The sequence below is a fragment of the Pteropus medius genome, unplaced genomic scaffold, assembly GCF_902729225.1.
Source record: "Pteropus medius unplaced genomic scaffold, Ma_sr-lr_union100, whole genome shotgun sequence".
Classification (NCBI taxonomy): Eukaryota; Metazoa; Chordata; class Mammalia; order Chiroptera; family Pteropodidae; genus Pteropus; species Pteropus medius.
Window position 1 is genome coordinate 32,940,274 of NW_024340696.1, and position 25,697 is coordinate 32,965,970.

General features: G+C 34.1%; 1 protein-coding gene across 1 annotated transcript in view; it reads left to right on the forward strand.

The window, feature by feature from the left end:
- Window positions 1-6,428: 6,428 nt before the first annotated feature.
- Window positions 6,429-25,697, forward strand: part of RFX6 (regulatory factor X6) — a 50,768-nt gene continuing 31,499 nt past the window's right edge. The window contains exons 1-6 of the mRNA XM_039871008.1: window positions 6,429-6,660; window positions 6,961-7,117; window positions 9,827-9,950; window positions 11,613-11,674; window positions 23,071-23,148; window positions 24,286-24,313. Of these exons, the coding sequence (XP_039726942.1) occupies window positions 6,438-6,660; window positions 6,961-7,117; window positions 9,827-9,950; window positions 11,613-11,674; window positions 23,071-23,148; window positions 24,286-24,313 (672 nt within the window). The 5' untranslated portion in view covers window positions 6,429-6,437. The remainder of the gene's footprint in view (window positions 6,661-6,960; window positions 7,118-9,826; window positions 9,951-11,612; window positions 11,675-23,070; window positions 23,149-24,285; window positions 24,314-25,697) is intronic.

The window sequence follows — 25,697 nt, forward strand, 5'->3', positions numbered from 1 at the left end:
CAGTTTATAGTATAGAAAGTTACGGGGTGAAAGGAATATTTCATCATAGTTATAAGAAAATCTAATGAAATGTCTAGACACGTGAATGGGTTTCAGCAGCACTTTTTCAATAGAGATACTTCTGGTTCAAGACTGAGTTATTAGCTTGGGGCCCAACTCAAGGTGAAGTTTATTTTCTAAGCTTAAGACACATGTCTATCTTTGTAATGATGTGATGAAAGAGGTAGCTGTTATTCATAAAATTGGTAACAGTTTGGCAACAACTACAGTGAGTTCTGGTTAGGGTCAGAGCTACTAGCTGAACAGTTATTTTAGATAAAAAGTACTTTTCCTTGATAGTTCCTAAAGATTGCAATCTGGGAAATAACTTTTCCATTTCATGCAAGACCTGTCCATTTGTCACTAGGCAATGCTGATTGTTCCTTTAAATTACATTAATACTTGCCACTCACTCCATTTCCAGCTGCACATTTCCTTTCCTGGCCCTGATCACTGCCCAGATAGAATCTGGCAATAGCTTGCTAGAAAACTCCTTTCCAGAATTTTCTCCAAATTAATTTATCTTTTACATTGGTTTGCAGTATTGTAAAAATGGGTTTTCCATCTACATGGATGCTGGAGCCATCAACTCAATCTCCTAAATTCTAACCAAATGGATATATTTTATCTTTCTCTCTCTCTCTCTTTTTTTAATGAACTGTTTCAATCCTCTCAGCCATTTCTTGACCTTTCCTTTTCTTTCTCATCTTTGTTCTTTGTTTCCCTTCACTTCTCTCTCATCCTACATACATTAAGTACAAAAAAAAAAAAAGAAGGAAAGCAGGAAAGAGAGAGATAGAGAAAGAAAGTAGAAAGAAAGAAAAAAAGAAAAGAAGGAAAGAGAGAGAGAGGAAGGGGCGGAGCGGGAGAGAGAGAGAATTAACACGGTACAACCAAGATTGGAGGAGGAAGAAATTAGACTTGAAGAAAGAATAGAATGGAGACATAATTAGTTGATTTTTTTTTTTGGACAATAGCAAAATCGATAGCTCATATTTTAAGGATAAGCCTGTGAGATGTGTCCAAACTTTGTAAAGTACCTTCAAAAGAGAGTCCTTGACTAAATAGCAATTATTTTCTGGTAAAAACATGGCAGATTCTTAACTCGTTTCTTTATAACCTGAACTTGCTTATTTAATTTTTTTCTTTATTGAGATAAAACATCACTTTAACCATTTCGAAGTGTATAATTCAGTGATTTTTAACATATTCACAATTTGGTGCAATGATCACAACTAATCCAGAACATTTTCATTACTCAAAAAAGTAAATCGTATTGATTAAACAGTCACTCTCCATTACATCCGGACCTCCAGCCTCTTGCAATTATTAATCTATATTCTGTCTCTATGAGTTTGCTTATTCTGGAAATTTCATATAAGTGGAATCGTATTATAGAAGCTACTTATATTTGGCTTCGTTGACTTAGAATAATATTTTCAATTTCACTTATATTGTAGCATGTATCAGTACTTCATTTTTTATGGTTGAATAATATTCCTTTTAATGGATGTACTACCTTGTATTTATCTATTCAACAGCTGATGGATATATGTTGTATCTACTTTGACTGTTATGTATAATGCTGCCACAGACATTTGTTTACAAGTATTCATGTAAACATATGCTTTCAATTCTCTTAGGTATGTATACCTAGGAGTGGGATTACTAGATCATGTGATAATTCTCTATTTAACTTTTTGAGAAACTGCCAAACTATACCATTTATATTCTCATCAGCAATGTATAAAACTTCTAACTTCTACACATTTTCAGCAACGATTATTTTATTTCTTTTTTAAAAATTATAAATCTTACTAGGAGTGAAGTGCTATTTCATTGTGGTTTTGATTTTCATTTCCTTAATGCAAATGATGTAGAGCATCTTTCCATTTGTTTGTTGGTCATTTTATTTTCTTTGGAGACATGTCTATTCCAATCTTTTCCCCATAATTAAATTATAAGAATTCTTACATAGTCTGAGTAATAGACCCCTCTCAGATAGATGATTTTCAGAAATTCTGCCATTCTATGTGTTGTCTTTTCACCTTCTTGATAGTGTCCTTTGATACACACATTTTAATGGAGAATTCAATTTATCTCTTTTTGTTTGTTTGTTTCCTGCTTGTGCTTTCGGCACCATATTTAAGAAATATTTGTCTAATCTAAGGTCATGAGAAAATTTATACCTGTTTCCTGCTAAGAATTGTACAGTTTTAGCTCTTATATTTAATCTTTGGTCCATTTTGAGTAAATTTTTGTATATATCGTGAAGGAGGTTTCAAATTCATGTGGAAAAAGTTCCTTTTGCATGTGAATATCTGATTGTTTTCAGCAACATTTGTTGAAAAGGTTATTCTTTCTCCACTGAATGGTCTTGGCACCTTTGTCAGAATCAGCATTTGCTTCATGTACTTTGGGGCTCTTTTGGGGTTGTTAGGTTCATAACTGACCTTACTTTTATTTGAAAGCAGTATTAAACAAAAATTTAACTTCCATGGCTGAAAGTCTTTTTTAAATAAAGGTTTTATTGAGCCAAAAATGCCAGCTTCAAAGTCTTGGGGAATGAAGTTTAAACTGCCAAAGTTTGTAAGCGTTTTTACACACCAAAAAAGATGTAGACCAAGCCATCTGAAATAATTTAAAGTAGCTGTAGGTAAAGGAGGTGGAGGAAGTTGAAATGGGGTCAGCTCTGGAATAGGCGCAGAACCCCCAAGAAAGTGTGGGCTGCTTTGGATGGGCAGGCAATTTATTTGTAAACAACAAGCTGAAGCTCTTGGGGTTTGAAGGCATCTGGCAATTCTCCCTTTTGGATTATCAGGGGAAAGAGCAACCTGGAAGTTAATCCGAAATTCCAACGGGCATAAATGGATCTGAATACTCTTTTGTTAGCTGGTCCACAGCTAATAACAGGCTAACTGTTCTGTCTCGTTCTCTCACTCTCTGGTCACTGTAATTTAATTTAGAAAATCTCAGAATTTTCTCATTGTCAGCAGCAACAACATGAAATGTATTACTTGAAGGCAGAATAAACAGTACTTTCTATATTTAAAAAGTAATCTCGGTGGACAGAAAAATAAATTAGAAGAGACATGAACTTTCACGAAAGAAAGTTTTGATGTGATTTGATAATATGATTACTCCAGATCATACTAAGCCCAGAAACAGTCTAGGCAAGAAGAAAAATGTTTCTCAGAATCTTTCTGCAATGAGAGAGAAATTTTTTATTCCTTGTCTATGAGCACTAAAAGGGATCTACATTTTCAGAATAAAAACATTACAATTTACTGTTCCAGGCACTGTGTTAGATTTTCTTTACTTCATTTAATTCTTACATAAACCCTATAATGTGATATATTGTTTCAGCACAACTTGAGTCAAATAGTCATGTCCAAAAGTGATTTTTAAGCAAGTGTTTCTAGGAGGAGCAGGTAACGGAGTAGGGGTAGCAGGATACAGTAGGGGAAGAAACCAGCAAAGGATGGGATTTCAGGAACTGTCCAGCAAAGGGGAGCTCTGGATTGTACATTGCAACTCCAGTTTATCCACCATGAGATTACTGAGCTAGGCTTTTATTCTCCCTAATCATCAGTCATTGGCTAGGGGTTCCCAGAGGGTGTATAAACATTGAGAGCCTTGGGCTCTCTCTGCCTATAGGCAATGGTGGTATGGTAGCCTAAGGCAGTTCCTCCAAAGTGTCTCAGGTGCTCTCAGGTAGTGCTGGTGATGCTGGTTCTTGGAAACAAAAGGAAGCTGGGGGAAGGGTGGTCAGAAAATGTGAGAGAGATCCAAGGGGATCTGGCAGAGCAGCCACAAAGTCTGCTACAGATAAGTATGATTTTTTTCTCCCCAATTTAGAGAGAAATGAACAGAAAGATAAGTGGCCAGAGTCACAGGGAGAATGAATGCAAATATATCTGACTCCAAATCTCTTTTCTTTCCCCCTTTAATGTGATTGATACCTGTCATTTGGGAACTTCCAAGAATCTCCTTTCTCAGATATTGTGCTTTTTTTAAAAAACAGAATAAACTTTTTCAGATATTCTTTACTTAGGATCTGTTAAATTGCATGTAGAATTTTGTATATATATACATGAGCATATTCATAGGCTTTTTCCCCCTAGGGGGAGAGTCTATGACTTACATAAATTTCTTAAAGGGAATATAAAAAACAAAAAGTTAAGAATCACTATTTTAAGAGGGCTTATTCACAAGCCCTGTCTAGGATCTTATGACTTGTTTATCACTAGATGTCTCTAAAACATTGATCTCATGAACTCAAATTAATTGTAATAATCACAGACAGTAATTTAGGATGACAGCTCCTCCATCCCCTTTTGAGCACTGCTTTCACTGTTTCCCATAAGTCTGAGAAGGATTGGCATTAATTCTTCTTTAAACATTTGGTATAATTCACCAGGGAAGCATCTTGTCCTTTTTTTTTTTTTATTTTGGAAGTTTTTTGAGTACTGATTCAATCTCTTGTTACAAGTCTATTCAACTTCTATTTCTGACTAGAAGCACAAAAGCTTATATCTTATTTTGTCAGGCAAACAGTTTACTTAAAATTAAGGCAAAAGGTTCACCAAAGAACTTAAATGATCTTGGTTTGCATTTATATTGATCAATTCAACTGGATAATTGCCAGATATTCACTTAGTGTCTGTATGACAAACACACACACATGCACATATATACAAAATCAACCTGGATACAAAATCAACCTGGATACAAGTATTTTTAAAACTTCAAAAAGAAATTCCAGTAATTTTTCTAATATTTCTCTTCTGATTATGTGATATAAATAGGGAGTCTTTTTGTGTAATCGCTGGAACTCCCTTTACAGAATGAGTCTGAGAGTATCTCTGTAAAGAGGGAGCATTCTTAACTTTAGTATTATAGAGTTAAGCTTCATGGACTGAGATAGATCTGAGGATTTGGGAGGACTGAGTAGAGATGAATATACTAAGTTGTCTTTGTGGGGAGTATAGCCTCAGAGCTTTGAGTGCAGGGATGGGTGAGCGGCTCCAGCCTGGACCCAGCTGTAGAGTTTCAGGGTAAGGAGAAAACCTTTGACAGAGAGGTGATATCTTTTCCAAGTGATGCTAAAAATGGATAAGGTTTAAATACATCCATATCTTGGCGGCTTAGGCAAGATACTGCTCTTAGATTGTATTACTCCTTTTCATAATTCGCCTTGCAGACATGTATCACCTTGGGTCCCATTTTGTTTTTTGTGAGTTAAATTTCAATGTAATGTAGTTTAATATTAAATTCAAGTTCAGGAGTGACTTCTTTTTCTAACACTCAAAATGAGGCTGACAGGTTGTGGGTTTTGATGAGACAATATGAACCAAAATATAATTCTTGCTCTTTTTTGGATAGCACTAGGCATCTAGAAAGCACAGGACATATTTGTCAAAAGAACAGACGATGAAATGAATGAAAGATTATGTGGCAGCCAGGCAACAAGGACCTCAAGTTTCTACTGATTTCTCTGTCTTAAAGAGAAAAAGTTACATCATTTTCCCATGTGACTCTTCTGAACTTTTAGATTAGAAATGAAATATTGCTACTTTATTTTCATTTCAGCAAATGCCCGTTGCACTGCCTGGAGGTATAAGAGACGAATCCGCAGGGACGCGTTTAAATCACAAAATACTGTAAATGGAAGTGAATGCATCTTTTCCTGTAAGCTCAGAGCCAGGTCCTTAAGGAAAGTGAGGCCTGTGATTCTGAGCCCCTTTGTGAGCTCGGAGCAAGGCAAATTGGACACGTGTGATGCGATGGCGTCTGTCCCCAAGTCACTAAGAAGAGCCCTCACCAATCCCTAGGATTGCCCCAGGAATAAATAAACCTGGCCCAGGTAGTGCATAACTGCGCAGTGCTCTGGGGTCTTCCTCTCGCTGCCCCTGGCAGGGTCAAGGCTGCCTGGCAGACGCATCGTTCCTGTCTTCTGAGGATAGGGCTGGGAACCGCTGCTCTTCCCTCGGAGAAGACAGTAAAGTTTTCGCTTGGTGTGAAAAGTGTCCTCGGGCCCAGTGCAAGCTGAGAGAAAGAGAGGAAAGAGAGGAAGAAGATGTGAGGTATGGGACTCCATCCACTGCTCGGGCGAGAAGGGCGCAGGTGAGAAAGCGAGTTCTGAGTTCAGCATCTGCCAGGATCGCAGACAGGTGGAGAAAAGGCAGTCCCGCCTAGGCCCACCCGGTTCGCTGGGCAGTCGGAGCTGCACCTGTATACGGCCTTCCTTCTCCGCGACGCCGCGGGGATCTCAAGCCTGCGGCCCCCGCCCCTGTGGCCCAGGTCCCCAGCCCCGCCCCGCCCCGCCCCGCCCCAGGCTCGAGGCTCCGCAGGGAGCAGGCCGAGCGGCGGTGCCCAGGTCTCCTGCGGCCAGGAGGATGGCCAAGGTCCCGGAGCTGGAGGACGCCTTTCTGCAGGCGCAGCCTTCACCCCGAGTTTCCCCTGTGGTCCAGGACGAGAGTTGTGTGCAGCTCCTGGGTAAGGGCTTGCTCGTTTACCCCGAGGAAAGGGTGTACCTGGCAGCTGAAGCGCAGCCCGGAGGCGCGCAGGACAGCGGGGAGAAAGAAGACGACACAGAGCTGGATATGGGAGTTAAAGCAGGTGAGTACTCTGCTCCCTCCGGGGATGCGATTGGGATGCGGATGCTGTAGTCTAAAAAGGGCATCCAATAATAAAATTAAGCACATCACAAACATACAGATATGTAGAATTTTCTGTTCAGATCTTTGTATTTCCCCCAATAAAATATTTGTTAACTAGAAATGAACTCTAAGGGATTTTGCGTAGGTCTCCTCCCAGCCCCTCTCCAGGCCACCCCGTTTGACACAAAGATACATTTAGAGGCTACTTGATTGATTTTATGTTCTGCTTTTCTTTATCACCCTTTCAACTTGTAATCAGAAATGCACTTAAGCAATGGTAACTTTTCCTCTGAAGAAGAGGATTCGGACAGTCACGACAGCAAAACCAAAGCAGCCGATGCACACCTCTCTCAGAAGAAAACCATCACGCAGATTATGAAGGATAAAAAGAAGCAGACGCAGCTCACGCTGCAGTGGTAAGACGCCCACAGGGGTACACTTAAGCACCTGTTGAGTTTTAAAAGTATCTTCAGAATCTTTGCTTTTCTCATTTGCTTCTCCTTCAAACTTTTTTGGGGAATTGTAGAAGACCAATTAGAAATTTATCCAAAAAAATTTTTTCGCTGAATATTTGGCATAGAGACATATTCTGGTACTGGTGAAGATGATCTGCAATACAAATAAAAACCACATCACTTTGTTCATTATTGACTAAAACTATAATTTATTCAAATGTAAGCAATAATGAATGTTTTTATGATTTATTTGCTTAACAGACAATCGTTTCGGTTCTCGATATATTTGTTATTTGGTAGTTTTGTGTTTATAAAACATGACTCTTAAAAACAATTTAAAAGGAGGCAGGATCTTAACATTGCCTTTATCCATGAGGGCAAATTAAAAATTGTGTATTGGCCATAAGATGAAATGCATTTGAACTAAAAGACGTAGAAAAAACAGTTATGATATCCCTATTAACTTAAATAAATGTTCAACTATTTTTATAGCACCTGTCATATATGATCTGTTGTAGTGAATATCACAAATTGGATTTTGTGGAAAATCTTTTAAAACTAACATTTTATCAGTAGGCTCTCCATATAGAGACTGTTTTGTAATGTTGATCTAAAAGGAACAGGGATATAAAGTAAAAACATAATATTAAACTTCCCTACATAATGTGAAAAAATAAGGGTGCAAATTTCTTTCCAAATTCCAAACAATAAGCAAATGAGCAAAAAAGTCAATTCACTGATTAGTTATGTAATCTGTTTATATATAAAGTATAATCTAAATCTCAGAAAAATACAATAGAAAAAACAGCATTAAAAACTAGTAAATTTTAATTTTTGTATCAGAATTACAGTTTGCATATACTAAATTTTGTAATTATATACTTGAACTCTTTCAAGAATTTAAAAGAAAACTAGTGATCTTCTAAAGTGATGACTTAACTTTTGAAGTCAATGTCACATTTACTGGTTAAGAATACACTAGAGCAGTAAATAATTGAGCTAATAATCTGCAATATTTAGGATACAACTATTTTCATAAGGTTAATTAGGTCAAAAATATTTTGATTTCAGATATATTATGAAGGTCTTTTGAATGATTACTTCTATTTTTTGCAGTTCAAATGGAGTGAATGGAAACAAACAAGTTTTTATTTTATAAATATGATACATTATTATTAAAGAAAATAAGTTATACCCTAAATTAATGCTGTATTTAAGTCTAGTATTACTCAGTAATTTGAAGACAAAGATGATGGCTACAACATCAATATAGCCAGGTGAAAAATGGGCATTATGTGCATGTCGTTAAATATATAATTTTTAAATAGTTGAATGTTTCTCAGTGAGTTTCATATTTTTTGAAACTATAAAATGTTATCATTTTTGTTTAAATTTTCCACACTTCTATCAAAAAAGAGTGTTATATATTTAAAAAAAAAAAAGACCTAAGTGAATTTTTTTGTATTTTGAGAATTTTCCCTTAAGGTTATAGATTATATTGGGGATGGTAAAATTAGAACTGAAAATTAAAGTGGAAAATCTAGCTAACTCCAATTTTCAGGTCAACTAGGTGTTTGGTTTTATGTAAGCAAATCTTACTTGGTTTTGGTTCTTTTTTTTTTTTTCTTAATAGAAAAATGGATGTCTAAATCTACCTAGGCAACGTATCCTTTAGTTTCTATCTCATGTACCTTGGAAATATGTTGAATCAGAGATCTTGAAGGGTTCCACCCAATTTTAATCTGAATGCATACTTTATATTGCATTTTCCTGTCTAGTAATAATTATGATTTTACTACACATAAAATGGGTATAAGTAAATTGTAGCCCAAATCACCCACTGAATTGTTAGGAAAATTGGGAATAGAATCTACAGTAAGTTCTGATTTCTTCATTGCTGTTCAGATATTTGTAACCCTTAAATATTGTGTTTAATTGTAATTGCAGACATCTAAATTAAATAGCATTATCTCTAAATTTTTAAAGTTTATATCATTATGTTTAATGTGCTGAATTTATATATGTCATGTTTGAAGGCATCTATATGAACATAATTACATTATGTTTCAAGTGTACAAGATGTTTTGGGTAATTATAGTACTGATCACAGCAAAAAGGTGCAGGAGTAGAAATAGATCAGTGTCATTTCAGACTTCAGTGAAGTGAGTTTATTGCTATGTATTTTGCAAATAAGTGCATCACTGTGCTTCCCTTACTCTTCAGGATTTAGAACAAGTTTGTAAATGGAAGTAAGTGATTGCAGACATTTGTCATCCTGAGGCCTGGCAGCCCTTTAGCACTGAGAATGTTCTTTTAAACAACCATCATCCTCAGTTTTACCATTCCTATTTGTATATTGCAGAGTAAATCATGATGAACAGTGAGGATTTACATAGAAGTAAGACCTATTCTTTGGGGTGTGGACCAGGTAGAAGTGGTTTTCTGTTAGCCATGGTATTTTAATTGTGCTAGTAGGTGTTTATTGTGATTCTTGCTCTTCTGACATTAATCCTTGTGATCTGATATTGAATAATATCCAGAATAAAGGAAGTCTGCTTGTGTCTACTCAAATTTGTGTCTATTCAAAATGAGCAGTAAATCAATGTGAAAGGAGAATAGAGAGAAGAACTAAAATAAAATGTTCAATCTAATTTTTACCTTTTTTCTTAGGCTTGAAGAGAATTACATTGTATGTGAAGGAGTTTGCTTACCACGGTGCATCCTTTATGCACACTATTTAGATTTCTGCAGGAAGGAGAAATTGGAGCCAGCCTGTGCAGCCACCTTCGGAAAGGTGATACATATTGTCTATGCTACCTTACAACTAAGGTCATGTCAAGCATACAGGTTCATCTGAGCAAGTTTTCTTAAAGAATATTAAGGAATTTGGTTTTCAAGCATAAATAAAATCTCTTAAGGGCTGTAATTAGAACTACTATATATTTTACTTTGATTTTGCCTACTATATGTTTTACCTTAAACTACTATATGTTTTGAATATTATAATGCTGGTTATCAAGAGAATTAATGTGACCTTAAAGGAAATTCCATTTGAGCAATTACATTTCCCTTCAAAGAGGGGTACTTGTTGGGAAGCAAAATTAAGTGGAGGTGACAAGTGTTATGTTAATGCAATTGGCGATTATGTTTATTATTTAGCTAGTCCAAGTATGTGAGTTTTTAATTGTTACATAAATAGTTATCATAATTCTCCATTTCACTCTGAGTATATTTGCACCCAAAACTCAAAGATATTGTGATGGGATTGGTTACATTTCTCTCATTTATAAACATTCCTTTCTACCCAACTTGTATGGTTAGGGTGTGAATCAATAGAAAAAAATGACATTCCTTATACATGTTGATCTCATTTTGAGATTCAGGAAACACTCTCATTCTTGTGGGAAAGCCTTGTTCTTTGAGATTCTTGTCATGTTCTATTGTTTAAGAGCCTAAGATATCCCAGAAAATTTTTAGGAAGTTTAGGTCTTAAACACTGCACCTCATGTAAACGAAATCCAAATTCTAGCCTGTAGAGGGACTCATTGTCCAGAAAATAATGAATGCTATGGTCTAGCTTCTCGGTTTTTAAAAATAAAATAATATATTAACTTATTTAAAAAACCTGTTTACAAGAGAGAGTGTGATATGGTGCATGGTAATCTAGTGATTTAGGTTCTAGCTAGACTGTGACTAATTTGTTGTGAGACCTGAAAGCACTTGACCTCTTCAAAACTCAGATTACTCATTCTATAAAATGAACAGGTTGGATAAGACAACTTCTAATGTCTACGTTAGCCTTACTATTTTATGAGTCCACCTTATGGCAGTAATTCCTAACTGTTTGGGGAGTCATGAAACACCTAGAGAATCTGATAAAAACCACAAAACCAGTTCCCAAGAAATTAACACGTACGTAAAGTTTGCCATGGAGCCCTTAAGAAATCATGTGTGGAGCTCCTATGATCCAGGTTAAAACCCTGTTTTATGTAGAAGAGATTTTTATTCTTTAATCAGATGCTATTTTTTAAAGCAAATTTGGAGAAAGGAACACAGAAAAAAATTTAAAACACTACTAAAGCAGAGAATGTTTTATGTGTTCTTTCAGGGTTGAAGACGAGTATTAAACCTCTGGATAGAATTATTACAAAGAAACCCAAATCTTCCCACTCAGTAGTAGATAAATAATTGCCTTGGTAATACCATCAAGCAAAAGCAGACATTGGTATGATTTGCCTTGGAAATGGAGGCAGGGGCAGTTGAACAACCTCATCAAAAAAGTACTTCTCTGCCTCTGCTGATATATTTTGCTTATTGATGTGTGTATGATATTACTTTTTCCAGGCTAAATATTTACTCAAAGTTCAACATTTACTTTCTAAATTAATTAGTTATGACTACATTACAATAGAACCACATACTTTCTAAAAACTAAGGTAATCGACTTTCTTTTTAGACAATTCGCCAGAAATTTCCCCTCTTGACAACACGGCGGCTTGGAACAAGAGGCCATTCAAAGTAAGACACATCAATTAGCACGTATCAGGCTGTACATATGATACCTTGTGCATGAGCATGGACACAGTGTAAAATAATTATTGTCTTTATCCATGAATAGAACCAGGTATTCTCTTGTTGATGGAGCAGACTTTCACCAACTGTAAGAACTAAAAAGGAAAATAAGTGGATTTTAGGATAATGTTTAAAAAGCAAAATTTACATAGAGAAATCATGGTATTATTTTTTTCTGATTGAAAAATTTAAATGAATAATTTTCATAATTTTAAAGACACTCCTAAAGGCACCAGTGTTATGAAAGGGAAATGTATATAGCTAAATAAGTGACCAAACAAAATTCACAGCACTCCTAAAGAGCGATGTCAAAGCCAAAGGTTGAAGCATGGTTCAGGTTCTTCCTCTGGTTTCATTTCTCAGATAACATTTTCTTAGTATCCCTTTCTTTTCCTTTTAAGACAAATAACATGCACAAATGACCTCTTTGGTCATCTCTTAATGTAAATGTAAACATAAAATAAGCTGTCACATATTCTCTCTTGGTAACGTTAGCTTTTCTATTGTCTTGGGGCAATTTCTGTAGAACCTGCAGTTATAGGTTCTTGTTCATGAATTATTTACTCTTTTCAGTTTTTCAGTTTTCAGTTTTTTCTTTCCTTCTGTTTATAAACATATGCAGATCTCTTTTATGTTGATAAAAATAAAATTATGTCAAATCTGTTATACTTCTCTTCCTAATTGCTGTTATTTTTTTTCTCTTTGCTCTTTCTTGAAAGAGTAGCTATCTGCTCACTTTCCCTACTGCTAATTACATGCCTCTGTCCTAGTCCATTTCTTTACCTGGGCAAAAGCCCAATGGCTCATTTTTACTGTATCTCATCTTCCTTGGCACCTGTCTAGCATTTGAAACTGTCGATAATGTCCCCTTAAAATAAATAAATAAATAAATATATAAAACTTACACGATGGTTTTTCTGTCACATTACTGCCATGTCCTCTTTCTCCTCTACCTCTCATTTTCTAGCTTTTCCAGTGTCTTTTTCTGCCCTAATATCTAGTTCAGCAATGTCCAATGAAATATAATGTAGCCATGTAGTTAATTAAAAAATTTCTGGTAGCCACATTAAAAAAGTAAAAAAGAGATAAAATTGATTTTAATGTTTCATTTAATTTAACATATCCAGAACATTATAATTTACCATGTAATCAAAATAAAAAATTATTAATGAAATATCGTTTTTCTACTAAGTTTTTGAGATCCAGTGTGTATTTTACAATTGCAGCACACCTCAGTTCAGACTAATCACATTTCAAGCGAGCAATACCTACATGTGACTAGCACCTACCCTATTATCTATCTCAGTCTTAGTCGCTTGCCTAAAAGGAAGTCCTTTTTGTGTGCTTCTCTTGAATCTGTCTCTCTTCATTTTCACTTTTATAAACTGGCTTTGACTCTGCCTTTCCAGTTTATTCCATATAATTTTTTTCCAAATTGACCTTCTAAAGTTAAGATTCAATTGTGTCTCTCTTGTGCTCAGAAACTTTAGTTAGCTCATAATTTCTACTATTACAAACAAACTTTTCCTACCTTGACATTCAAGGTCAATTACGATTTAGTCTCAACCCAATTTTCTATCTTATAATCTTTTCAGCATGAAGCCTATGCTCTCAACAAATTATTTTCCCAGTATCTACTGAATCACCTTCAATAGTCACTCTTTGATTTCTGCTGTCTTCCTCCATTGACAATGACTTTTTTTCCTATAGGTATGTCAAAATCTTATCCATTTAAAAGAATGTCTCATGAACTTCTTCAGAATATTTTCTTAGCCTCTTGATTTATTAAGTCCTTTTTTGGTACTCTATAGCAATTTGTTGCTACCTATCTTAATGTGAAATTCATTAATTTTTTTCCTCAACAGATAGTATTTGGAGGATAGACTTTGTCTCATTCATTCTCATATCCTATCAGTTGCCTGATGTATAATAGATTATCAATTAGTATTTATTTAATTGATTCCAATGAATGTTAACAGTATTGTGGCCTGAGAAGGAGAAATAAAGTGCTAGGTTGAAAGATAATATTGGCTTTTCCTTCTAATCAAGTCAGTTTTTTTTTTAAAGTTGACTCAGTTTATCTGGCCGATTTCTGCTGAATTTGATTTCTGCTGAATTGTGTGTGGAGGAAAGATCAGATAGTGTTTGAAGTAGATAGGTAGTAGAAAAAGAGGCAAAGCAATGCAGAGAAATCTTCTTCACAAAATCTACAAGAAAGCAGGCAGGCAGGTTGCAGAAAAAGTCCATTAATCCTAGAAGGAGGCTTTAAGATTAGAGATGAATCATTAACCCTGTCCTTTGTGACAGAATGAGGCTCCAGTGTTTAGGTTTATGTAACAATAAATCGTGGCTTCAGGTAATTTGTTTGATATCCAAGAGCAGAGGTGTCCAAGAGCGAAGAAATAACAATTAGAATTTTCTTTATTTTCCTGATATGCCGTTTGCTTTTTATAACTTGACTATTATATTTTTGGTATTTTGATTTCATGGGGAAAAAGAAAATTTCTGTATGCAACCTAAGGATATTGAAAGATATGGCAAGAGATAAAGTTTGTGTACCTAGTAATTGGTAATGTTTTGGTGTAATTATTTTTAGCCAGGTAGTTTTTCTATTTTTATTTCTAAGAAATACTCTTAGATTTTTATCTTGGGGGATAGTATATGTCAAAAGGCAACATTGCCTAATGGTTAGGAGCATGAAGTGTAAACTTGGACAAATCTTTGCTTTAATTCTATACTTCTATATAGAGCTGTTATGACACTAGTTGAATTGTTCAGCTTTTTATCAATAAAGTAGGTATACAATATCTATCTCATGGGTTTGATATGAAAATTAAATGAAATAAAGTATAGGAATGAATGGAGAAATGACTTTGCTTTCAATCTCACTATTCTTCATATGAAATTAATCACTCAATGCATTCAGATATCAGCAATACAGTTTAAGTTATTTATTGAGTACTACACACATGCGTGTGTGCGTGCACACACACACACACACACTGTAATCCTTATAATGACAATACAAGATTTGAATTCCTATGTTTTACAAATGAGGAAACTTGTTCAAAGATTATCAACTTGCCCAAGGCCACTCAGATACTATAAAATAACAATTATGGCATTTAAATCAAAGTTTATTTGGTGCTAAAGTTTGTGCTTTGTCAACTAGTAAAGCCTTTCTTTCTGATACCAGTCATATCAATAAAACAATTGTTTCATTGAACTTTTGATTTTTTGAGATATAAATTTGATTATTTTTTCTGATCTAAGTTTTTAAAATTTATTAATATGTTAGATTCTTCTTCAAAGAGCTAATAACGGTTTCTCAAGCCTCAATCAAAAGGCATTTTAAATTATTTTATACTTTTTTAGGTATATTTGTATTTTTTATGAAAGCAAATTTGTAGAACAAACACAATTTTACTCTCTACTTTTAATTTTTGTTCTAAACATTTCTATATATTGGTATATTATTTTCACAATCATCATTTCTAATGGCTGTTTAATATTTTAAAAATTTATATTTTATGAAAGATACTTTTATGTCGATAGAAGTATGAACAATTGATAAACCAGAAAATAAGTGAAGAAGTAAGCGTATTTTGGAAAAACAGGAATTTATAATTTCTCTCAGTTTTACTAATAATTTTGAAAAACTTATTTTATTGTTGTAGTATTAGGTATAGTGCCCTACACTTACTATCACTAAATAATTATTGAATTATTTCAAAAATATAAATAAATTTGGTATTAATTTATTTCAACTTCTATAGATTATATATTAAAATATATTAATATGTGCAACTGATGATGGTCATCAAAAAATATAAGTTCTCAATTTTTGCCAAATTCTCATAGAATAGCTAGAGTATATTCAATCATTTCATTTGGGTCTTTCAGACAGAATTTATTTAGATAGTAGTTAACTCAAAAGATTCTTCTGTATTGTGGGCGCAAGATGAACCATTGTTTCTAAAATTGTCCTTAGAAGCTTTTAGGGTCCATGGAACAGTGTCACTCTCCAGATTTTACTGGTATGAAATCCAAAAGTTTGGGAAACAATGATCTATGGAGACAAAGAAATGATTAGTAGAGTCTGAAAAATAGGAGTAAATTCTGTGTCTATTTTCAAGTTCTATTTCTCTAAGTGCTAAAACACCTGGGTATTAAAAAGGTCAGTCCTCACAACTCCCCTTTGTGTTGGTGCTACCTCTTTCTCTTATCAAAAAGTGAAAGATGAAAACAGTTTAAATAAAATGAGCCCCAAATTTATTGAATCAAAAGGAGGAGAGAAAATATTTAAAACAGATACATTAAAAATAACCACAATGACAACAAAACTAAATAGACAGAATCATTATGTAGGGCCAGTGATGACACTGTCAAAATTATAAGCAATTAAAAATTGAATAATTTGTTTACAGTGGAAAGTCTCCTGTTCCTCATAAGAAACCATTCCCACCGATGGTTATGAAAAAAGGTCTCTAAAGATTAACATTTGGGGTCAGAAAGCCTCACCCTTGAGCATCTACCCTAAGTGTGCTTTTGGGACAAAGCCAGTCCTTTTGCAGGCAGCTTTAGCAGCTCAGTTTTCCATCCCTTCCTTCACGCTTATCTTCTCCTCCCTGTCAAGAAAACCAATTCCAATGGCAATTCTGCTCATTCTCAACACCAAGATAAAAACTGACTTTGCTTTTGTGTTTTTTCTTAGCTTCTCTTTGATTTACCACCAATGCCAAAAATATACAGCTGACTTTTTTTCCCTGTGGAATATTTTTAAATTTAGATTTCGAATAAATAAAAATGAACCAAGATTCTATAGGTACAAAAAGGTAACAAAAAGTAATTTGCTTATTTTATCTTATAAATGTATTATATCAAGAGCGATCATATTTATATTGATGTATAAAGCATGGTACTAAAGAGTTTTTGAGATGCAAAGAATAGTAAGGTAGAGTACATGGTGTCAAAAAACCTTCACTTAATATTTATTTATTTAATAAGCATTTACTGAAGCTGACTAGGCCCTAGGGATAAAATGATGAGTAAAGAGTCTATATTCCACTCTTGCTCAGAATAGCTCAGTGGAGTAAGGGAGAACACAGTTGGGTAGATTTCATGCACATGGTAGCCTGTTTGATTTGAAGTTACATTTTAATTTCTTGTAGACTTTGGTCAGTCAAATCTTGGTTTTCAGACATGATAGACAAAAGTTATTATCTTACTTATTAGCAGTGATTTAGTGGGTTAATAAAACTGATATGGCAGCTGCTCTTATCACAGTAAGTTATTGCAAGTCCCTGAACAGCTTAATCCCATCATTTCCTTATCAGTTATCATTTGTGTATGTAAACTAACATTAGGGCTACTAGCTCAGTGAGAACATATGTTTCAGGAATTCTATATAACGACCAAAATGGAAAAGAAGAAATATAGGTGTAAGTATAAATCAGCAAAAGAAGAAAAGTATTAGACACAAATATATAAATATTTTAGTAGTAAAGAAGAGCAACGATAATATCATTTGTCTTATTAAAAATCTCTTATATTTTGTAACATGTTAACTTTAAAAAATCTCTTACATTTTATAACATGTTAACTTTAAAATATGGACACAAAAATTAATGGAGAATTCTTTTTTATTCCTAAAATGTAAATGATATTTGTCACTTAATATAAGGATAAAGACAGTTGATGTTAACGAATGAATATAATTTTGTTAGTTCATCACAAAGACTACTTGTATTATGAAAACATTTTCTTAGAGAAATTAGTTAATATATCTAGGATTTTTAAGCATTTGATATATCTTTTTTTAATAGAAATGGATAAAAATCATATAGGGAGAATGAACAGTGAAATGTTTGATAATTTTTATTCATAGTAACCTACAAGATAGGCATTGGGTAATGGTATATAAATTAAAACAACTAATTATTCCACAGTGAAAAGCCTCACTTTTGTTATTGAACATGCACCAGCATATGTTTTTGTTATACTAGAATATTTCTGGCAAATATTTCCTGGCAAGTTTATTTTAGGGAAATATATAAACAACAAAATAATACTATAAAACGTTGCAAATGAGATGAAAAATTCAAGTTATGTTGCGTAAAATTTCTCTTTCCAGTTTTATGAGGTTTATCTCTGTGAGAACAGAAAGGTGCTCATTTAATATCTCTTCTCTGTTCTCAAAGACACTAAATTATCACTCAGATGATAACATGTATCTAGTTAAACTAAAAGGAACAGTAAAGGAGAAAAATTACATTATTGGCTCCAGAAAAAAACTGGAAATGTAATATGCTAAAGCATTAAAATGGTCATTGCAAAATAGAGATTTATATTCCTAGCAGTGTTCTTCCTACCCAAATACACTGATTGCATGCCATTTATACATATTGTTTAGGTATACAACTTTTGTTCAACCCCAATATTTTACTGGTAACCTGGAAATGCCTAGTGCTAGAAGATTATTGAAAACTATCGGCTTTAAGAGAATTTGTGCTTTATCAGGTTCTAGATTCCTAGCAGGATACATAGACTCATCCAATAAATGAGGATTTTTCTTTATAGTAATGTCTAAGGGAGAATACAGTGAAGGAAGATATAATTCTCTTCCTCCAGTTTAATAGGGGAGATAATCCATATATACACATACCAATGGTATGAGGTGTAAAGCTACAAATAAATGACCAGGAAAGGAGTTCAAAGGACAGAGAAATTAGTTATGTCTGAGAGACCAGGCAAAGCTTCATGCATTAAAGCTATGCCTTGAGATATGGGTAAGAAACGAGGATATGAAGGAAGAGGGCATTTCCAATTGAGAGCTCAGCAAAGTCAAGGCACCAAGGTGGGAAAGCACAAGTTATTTATGGGGAACAAGTATTCTGATAGTAATAGATAAGTTTGTACAGTACCGGTGTAGGGTTAAAGGAGGTAATAGATTTACTTACATCACGTTAGACAAGAGATTCTTCAGTCTCTACCAAATTTAAAATCGTGCTCATATTCTTAAACATATGATATTATCTGTATGTACGCTTTTTTGACAAATTCTTGTATATAAAAGTTTTCTTTATGACTCTTTGCTATTTTTAACTTTTTATGTTATTAATTTATTAATTCAGCAAATGTTTATTGGTTTCCTATCATAGGAGCGTACTTTCCAGAGGGTGTCCTTGTTTATGTATAGAATTTCAAATATGAAACATCCAGATCAATGGTGTAGTTCTTAATGATTCATCTTAGTTATCAGTGCCTAATATAATTCACGCTGAACTAGAAGAGGGAGTGTGTATGCTGAGTGAAGACATTTTCAAACTATATTTCACTTAAGAATTCCTAGTTACAAATAAAATTGAGATACAACTATACTTGTATGTATCAATTTACATAATCTGTCTATTTATATCTATCTATCTATCTATCTATCTATCTATCTATCTATCTATCTACCTACCTATCTATCATCTATCTTTCATCTTTTGCTTTTTGAGTATGGAGGCAACATGGTCTATTGAAACAAAAAGTGCTCTATGGGAGCTATGAGTTTGAATTTTGTCTTCAAAACCATAACGTTTTCATACAATCTTTTCAGAAAAATCACAACCTTTTGAATTGCTTTGAAATGGAGAAATAGTTGCAGGCCGCTATGGAAATTTGAGATGAAATATCCATAAAGTTCTTTACATGTAATAGGTGCTCAATAAATGGTAACTATTTCTATTATTACCTACTAGTACCTGCTTCAATTTAAGCACATATTAATTTGGTATTGCAATTCTTTCTTTGAATGCTTTTCTCCCCTGTGAGACTGTCAAGTATGCCAGGGCAGAGACCCTCTTCTTCCTCTCTTTGAATCCTCAGCACCTAGCATGCAGTAAGCACTGAATATATGTTTGAAGAAGAGAGAGAGTTCACTGTTTCACTTGTTCTCTATCAGCTGGTACATTATAAGATTGTTTTAATAGAACATGCTCAGCTACAGCAATATATCTAAATGATGAAGTGTTGCTAATGAGAAAAGGACATGCTCTTTCTCCTTTGTAGAGTGGAGTGTAGCCAACTGAATTACCTTCCTCCGATGTCAGTGTGTGTCTGGTTACAGTGTCATTTCTATTTGACCTATGAATAAAATACATTACTTAAAAAGAACTTTCTAATATTTTGATAGATATAAAATCTTGACTTAGAATGTGAGTGGTGGCATTAAGTACATTTATTTTTAAAAACATTTTGCCTTAATGATTGGAAGGGCAGAGACAAACTAATAGTCATTTTATTAAAATAAGGAATGAATGAATTGCGTGATGAAAATATCCTTTTCTTAAAAGTCATAAGTAAGAAAAAATTTGCAAATTCATATTAGTCAGTATTTATTGGGTCCTAAGGGATGCTGCAAGTTTTACAAAAAATAATCATTACTTGATTTTTTAAAATGAAAGAAAAATGTGCCTCTGGCTTGATCAGTTTGGTCACTGTTTCATGACTGGCATGTGAGCTGATTCAAGAAGCCATGAACTAGGGCAGATGTCAGAAGCATACACGTTCCTGACCTGTTTTTTCATGTCAGTTTTTTCGTCATTGTAGCACAGTGGTCAGGACATAGTACACCCTCTAATATTTGTTAAATTCATGGTCATCCCTTGACTTGTCTTAATATTTTTGTCTACCACCTATGAGGGCAATGTAGTTTTATCTCAATCTGCATAGCAAATCACTTTATAATAATATAATATTATTTACATGATGAAAAAAGATAGATGAGAAAGGAGATAAAGTTATAATAAAATAGGATTATCAACTTTTAAAACAATGCTTAAAATATATTACTTCAGCAGGTGACTAAAATGTAGTTAAACTATAGAATTTATGTAAAAAACAAAAGCTTCACAAAAGAACATAAAATTACAGTATACTGCGTTGTCATTGTAATAGGGTCCCTTGTTCTTAAGCATTTCTTCTTTAATATAAAAAAAAAATTCATTTGATATCTTAGTCCTAAAATCTAATAAAGGAAATATTAATATTTATTTCAGATTCTTGGTTCATTAACTAATTCTAATGTACTTGGCTAAATGCCATCTAAATCTGCTAATTTGTTCATGGTTTTTAGGTATTTCTTTTATCTATTTCTATTAATGTAGCTGCTTTTGGTGAGGTTTTAATGACTTAAATAAGTTTCCTTCTTTTAGTTTCTAATTAGAGAAAAATCAGTACAATATTTTGGAGTTTCCATAAGTTTCATATTTTCTCCATTTCTCCCTTCATTTCAATAAACCTTAGAGGTTCTTTTTTCTCATTGACTAGGGAATTATTTTTCGTACTGTAAAAATTGAGCAGTTATGAGCCCCTCTGTTCAGGGTAATAGGCTAGTATTGTCCTTCTACCATAATTGAGGACTTGAAAACCTGGTTCTATTCTGTTACAATTATAAAATATCTTCATTTATCTTGATCACCCTTCATTACTATTTCTCAAATATAGTAGCTCTTTCTGAAAATATTTCTTATAATATATGTAATTTTTTCATATTTAAAAACTCTTTTCTCTCCATCTCAAATGGCCCAGGGTCCTTAGAGGCAACTTCTACATCACAGCACTGCCCTTAGAACCTAATGAGAAAGAAGCCGTCTCTGGACCTCACACTGGGGCTCTGTCATGGCCCTCCTCCAAATCCTCCCCTCCCCAGGAGACAAGGAGTCCATAGCCTAAGTGAATGTGTCTACTCATAAACCACTTCTTCCTTCTAGTCCACATTCCAAGTTCCTGGGGCCCAAGAATATCCTCTTCACAAAGCCTCTGGCCTGCTTTCCAGGCCTATGTGGAGCTCTTCCCCATCGATCCTGAGGGATGGCCGGGGGACAGACATTTGGGGGTTGTGTGTGTGGATGGATGTTGGACATGGAGGCTATACCATAGCCTCAAGGGTCACCTCACAGTGAACAAAAGGGCAGGGGCAGAGAAGAGAAGGGGGTTGAGGGTGGCTCTTTCCTACCACCATGTACCCACATGAAACTCTAGGAGTCTAGAAATTCTGAATTCAAACCTACCCGCCAAAACAGTATGGAGGTAAATTGTCAAGATGGGAGGACAAGGACGTTTTATTTAGCAATTTGTTAGCTTGATTTATACATTTTAAATAATTAGGTATAAGATATGTGGGCCTCCATTCGTACTCTCATCCTGGGCCTGGAAAACATTTAGGGGGTGGAATTGCTCTGCCAAGTGTCTTCTTTATTGCTAAAGTTAGAAAACGGGCCTTGAAACTTAGATCTTTCATTGTCCCGTCCATTTTAAACTCAGAGAGTGATACTAAAAAATGAAAATTTGAATAGTGTTACACTAGAGTTCTCTTTTTCTCTTATTTTAATCTTTTCCTGATCTTTGATGAATGCAAATTGAAATGATTGGTAACCAAACAGGTAGTGGTGCTACATGAGGGTGGGAGGAGGGAGAGTGGAAGCAGAAGATAGAGGCGTTGGCCACCCTCTCTAAATACCCACTATTTGGCTAGTTTTGTATAACTTTTGTAACATTTGTACTTGGGCTTGTAATATATCAGGAGCCTACAATTGAGAAGAATATGCTACAATTTGAGACTAGCTGAGATGTTATACTGTGCTTGCTTGTGGCTCAGGATTCATAGAAACATTTTCGAAAAATTATTTGCAACACTATTACATTCCATGTTTCATATTTCCATTGATTCATGACATAGATAGATGTCCCTTATTGTTGCACAGAAGATTAAAGTGAAAATGACAGTAAATTGGGGTCCTCGTTCCTCATGAGGAAAATAACTTTTAAAGGGTCACGTGCTTCATACATATTCCTATTCATAACGTCAATATCTTCTTTATGCATATGTTGTACTCTTTTCTCCATCCAGTAGACACACTATGAAGGAAATCTACCATCTTCTTATTCAACTGATTAAATTCAAATTGAACAGAGCCATTTGTAAATAGATACACTTGATATACCTAGAAGCAATGCCTACATTTACAGATTTAAGTGCTTACAGTTAAATGCCTACAATTACAAGTTAGGGGGAAGGATTGAAACCCAACTTTTTTAGAGGTTTGAATGAGATTGACAGTAAGTGATTTTCCTATCTTTTTCAAGCCTAGAGCTAGAAATACAGCTATAACTAAGATTAGTTACCATCAAAGAGGGTTTTAGCACATTGAGATGCTACTTGAAAAATTCAGGAAATGAAGGTGATCAGTGGGTTGCAGTTCTTACTGGTGGTTTATTTCAGTTACACTTTAGTATCTTCCCACCTTCAAAAAACTCCTGCATTAACACAGAACTGGTTCCTGTTCTTGCTCTAGGTATCATTATTATGGAATTGGCATCAAAGAAAGCAGTGCATATTACCACTCCGTTTATTCTGGAAAGGGCCTGACAAGGTAGAGTTTTACTATCTTCAAGACAAGTTCTCTGCATTTCTTTGAATATTCAAAATATCTATTATTAAAATGACTTACCAATTTTGCTTATTGAAATGTTTTCTTTTAATCAGATATTAATTTCAACTTTGTATGGACACATGTAGTAGTCTAGATTACTGGGAAATTTATACAATTTGCAATTATCAATGAGAAATTAATGGTGAACCAGGTGCACTAGAGATATGAAAAGGGAAAATCAGGGAAGCAAAATTGCTTTTAAATAAATATTTACTCATAGGCTGAATTTATTTTCAGGCTGGATTCAATAAAAATAAAGGCAGAAAATGTAATTTCCTCCCTAATAGATAACCTATTTTAAAGATCTATGTGCTTGGCACTTTGCAAAGATAACAAGTTTATTATAATCATCTCTAATCACAAACATTGAATATCAGCTTACCTTAGTATGATAATTCTACTGACCTGTTTTTCACTGAATGAAAAAACAGAAATGACTATAAAGAACACATTAATCTGCCATTAACTATCATGAGGAGGTTATTGATAAATAAGGTGACATCCAATGAAACCAGTGATAATATACAATTATTATTTTTAAATGCTGGGGCTCTGAATAATTAAATCTGCATATGAGATTGACTTATGGTATGATTCATTGAGAACTGCTTTGAGCTCTCAAATGAATGAATTATTTTATAAAGTAAAGTATCCTGTGGAAAAAATAATTTTAGTGACCTGAGTCATAGTAAGTTGAGCTCAGATATTACAGAGAACGTGATGGCAGCTTGCTAGCCAATATCCACTATAAAGTGTAAATGCAGGCTGGAACACACACCAATGTTAATATCAAGTGTTCTTTGTTTGCCTCAAATATTACAAGACTTTCTTAAATATTCTTCATTTTACTTTCCTTAATAGACATTTTGTTTTTAGTAAATTGAGAAAGATGCTTGGATCTCTTTGAAAATCAAACAAATTTATCTAGATTTATTTCATTAATCATTGTATGAACTTACTACTTTGTAGGTTCTTTGTATTTCTTTGAGTGCTATACTGTGTGTGTATGTGTGTGTGTGTGTGTGTGTATAATCATAAATTTTTTTTTAACTAACAAAATATATACTGATTTTTAAGGTTTTCTGGAAGCAAACTGAAGAATGAGGTAAGAATTATTTTCATTTCTATTTCACATCTGCTATAATATATATTACAAGGTGAACAATAAGTGTTAATTACCCTTGTTGACAAATATAGAAATAAATGTTATTTATCAGGAGTCCCTTGAATGATTGATTTCAGACAGAGCTAAGCTGAGTTTGGGATAGCTAATGACTTTTTACATAGACCTACTGAATGACTTCTAATTAACATAGGAGGGGTGATTTTTCAATTATCTTTACCTAATATTGGATAGATGATTTCAAAAAAGACCATTACTGTTCCAAAAAATTTCCATTGAAATATAAAGAAAGCCTAAAGCTGAGGTTATAAAAAGAATTGGTATTTGGAACATACCTATTTAAACAAAACCTTTAACAGTTATCCAGAGCTCAAATGTTACACTATGGTTTGTTTTAACCACTGTGTGTGTGTGTGTGTGTGTGTGTGTGTGTGTGTGTGTGTGTGTGTGTGTGTGTGTGTTTGTAGTGTAAGTCAGTTTGCTGATCTCTTCTGCAGTGAGGTGGAGGTGAATGGTGGAGGTGGGAGCTAGAAGAAAAGGCTATATCTCTTTCTCTCTCTCTCTCTCACACACACACACACACACACACACACACACACACACACACACACACACACACTCTCCCTAGAATCCCTTCCCCTCCCTGCCTTCAACCAAATCACAGATCAGCAAACTGACTTTATCTAAATGAGTTAGAGTATCATTAGGGACTGCATGGCTAATTAGGCACATGATAAGGCCTTCATTATCCTCAGGTTAATTAATCATTAAAAAAAGGTTCCACAGAACTAAGGGCACATGACAATGTGTTGTGTAGTAAATCTGGACCTGAGGTAAATTGTAACTCCATTAGTTTGGTGAAATGATGCAAACATATTATCTTAAGAAATCGTATAAAGCCCCCAACCCTCTGATATGACTAATTTCTTTCCACCAGTGTTTTTAATGCAGTTAATGGCTAATTACATGATAAAATCCTCTAGATTGCCCTTTTAATCAATGAAATAATAGCTCTTTATTAGATAAACAATTGTGAAAGTGCAAAAATATTGGCCTAGAAATACACTTCAGTTGACCGAAGTTTATGTCAATGGGGAATTTATGTAAATTCTCTCAGATGTTTTTTCTATCACTTTGGTTAAGCTGGTGGTACTAGCAAGCCTTCGGCTGATATAGCACGTGTATGGCAAGCCTCGTTTTATAGAAGAAAAGAAAACTGTTTTTCAAGTATACTGTTTCTTCTTTAGAAGAGTACACTACAAATGCAGGTATAGATTTTGTCAATAAAGCAAAAATAAAATACTTTGGTTAGGCTATATAGTTATTTTTCTAAAGATACCTGAAGCAATAATAGAGTATCATTATT